Source organism: Seriola lalandi, unplaced genomic scaffold, assembly GCF_002814215.2.
Source record: "Seriola lalandi dorsalis isolate HSWRI2012SDOR001 ecotype SW California unplaced genomic scaffold, Sedor1 jcf7180002052373, whole genome shotgun sequence".
Classification (NCBI taxonomy): Eukaryota; Metazoa; Chordata; class Actinopteri; order Carangiformes; family Carangidae; genus Seriola; species Seriola lalandi.
Window position 1 is genome coordinate 1 of NW_019522926.1, and position 2,106 is coordinate 2,106.

The 2,106-nt window shown below is 36.9% G+C and overlaps 1 protein-coding gene across 1 annotated transcript; it reads right to left on the reverse strand.

Annotated features, from left to right (window-relative positions):
- Nucleotides 1–1,256: 1,256 nt before the first annotated feature.
- On the reverse strand, nt 1,257–2,100 carry LOC111650514 (UDP-glucuronosyltransferase 1A1-like). Its single transcript, XM_023400412.2, has 3 exons — nt 2,085–2,100; nt 1,781–2,000; nt 1,257–1,673 (listed from the first exon to the last, which is right to left on the reverse strand). Exons 2-3 carry the CDS (start codon nt 1,921–1,923, stop codon nt 1,403–1,405), a joined length of 414 nt encoding a protein of 137 aa, XP_023256180.2. The 5' UTR covers nt 1,924–2,000; nt 2,085–2,100; the 3' UTR covers nt 1,257–1,402.
- Nucleotides 2,101–2,106: the final 6 nt, after the last annotated feature.

The following is a 2,106-nucleotide window of genomic DNA, read 5'->3' on the forward strand; positions in this document are numbered from 1 at the left end:
GTCAAAAAACGTCATAGTATAAGGGATGAAAACGTCAAAAATCGTCATAATATAATAAGGCATGAAAATGTCAAAAATCGTCATAGTATAGAAAGGCAAAAAAATGTCATAGTATAGTAAGGCATAAAAACGTCAAAAAACGTCATAGTATAGTAAGCCATAAAAACGTCAAAAAGCGTCATAGTATAGTGAGGTATAAAAACATCAAAAAATGTCATAGTATAGTAAGGCATAAAAACGTCAAAAAACATCATAGTATAGTAAGCCATAAAATCGTCATAGTATAGTAAGGCATAAAAATGTCAAAAAACCTCATAGTATAATAAGGCATAAGAACGTCAATAAACGTGATAGTATTGTAAAGCATAAAAACGTCAAAAATCTTCATAGTATCATAAGGCATAAAAATGTCAAAAAACGTCATAGTATAAGGCATGAAAATGTCAAAAATCGTCATAGTATAGAAAGCCATAAAAATGTCATAGTATAGTAAGGCATAAAAACGTCAAAAACATCATAGTATAGTAAGGCATAAGAACGTCAAAAAACGTGATAGTATTGTAAAGCATAAAAATGTCAAAAAACGTCATAGTATAGAAAGGCATAAAATCGTCATAGTATAGTAAGGCATAAAAATGTCAAAAAACCTCATAGTATAATAAGGCATAAGAACGTCAAAAAACGTGTTAGTATTGTAAGCCATAAAAACGTCATAGTACAGTAAGGCATAAAAATGTCAAAAAAGATCATAGTATAGTAAGGCATAAGAACGTCACATTATAGTAAGTCATAAAAAGTTCAAAACACGTCATGTGTGTATCATGGATAGTCCTGCGTGGTCTTCTCAAACATTTTAACCTTAGTTTCATCATCAGTCCATAATGTGATGTTTTTTTTTGGAGAGCAGAGGCTTCCTCTGTGGTGTACCTTCATGGTTTAGTGATTTTTATTTTTTTGACCCACGACCAGAGATGTTAATCTACTCCAATGATTCCTTTATGCCTCTATGATGGATGCCCATTTCTAGGAAGAGTAGCCACAGAACTAAATTATATCCATTCATAAATGTTTATAGTTTATCTGGATTGATAAATATTTAAACTCTTTGATACTACTATGTAACCCTTTCATGCTTCATGCAGATCAACAATTATAGATCGTAGGTCTTATGAAATCTCTCTTTTGTGAGGCACGTTTAACATTCACAGATGCTTCATGTGAACAGCAGACCCAAAGCTTCATTGACTGGACTCCAGTTTTGATAACTCCTTACTTCAATTAGCTTTTATTGATGTTATTAGCTGAGGGGTTCACATACTTTTTGGAACATACACTGAATGAACACTGAATGTTTGAATGATGTTTTCAGTATGGACAAGAACAATACAATTGTAGCACCATGCTAGTCTCGTTTCCTCTTCCTGCTCAGTTTGTGGAAGCATAGCTTCATGCATTTTATTATCAAAAAGCCAAAAATCAGAACTACGCTAGCTAGTAGCGCTATTACATCCAGGCAGAAGTACTGGATCCAGTTGAGGTCAATGCCAGCAGGTTTAAGATGTTTAGCCCCTTTGTGGCGCATCACATACTCTGTCCAGTACACTGATAGGTCGAGTGGCTCAACTGGCCGGTCTTTATGGAGAGCTGACAGCTTCTGCACATCTTCTTTATACCTGGACACACACAAACAGACCAGGAGAGTTTAAGAACACAACACCAGAATATGATAGTATCAAAAGCAGATCCCAAAACTGATGCAAGTGACGCTCAGACCCCTCACCTGATGTCATGTAGGACCTCATTCAGTCCCTGAAGGAGGCTTTCAGTTGTGATGGAAAAAATATCCACCACGACTCCTGCTCCCTTATTCGCCAGCCTCTCTGCATTGTCATGCTGGTCCGCCCTCATTGGTAACATCACCATGGGAACAGCATGACACAGTCCCTCAAAGATACCGTGTGAGCCAGCGTGAGTGATGAAAGCCCGAGCTCCAGGATGTGCTAACATACAAACACACAAAGTTAGTTGAACGGGCAATTACTGCAAGATGTCAGCTGTTATATATGTGAGATAGACACACAGACCTAGTAGGTCGTTCTGAGGCAC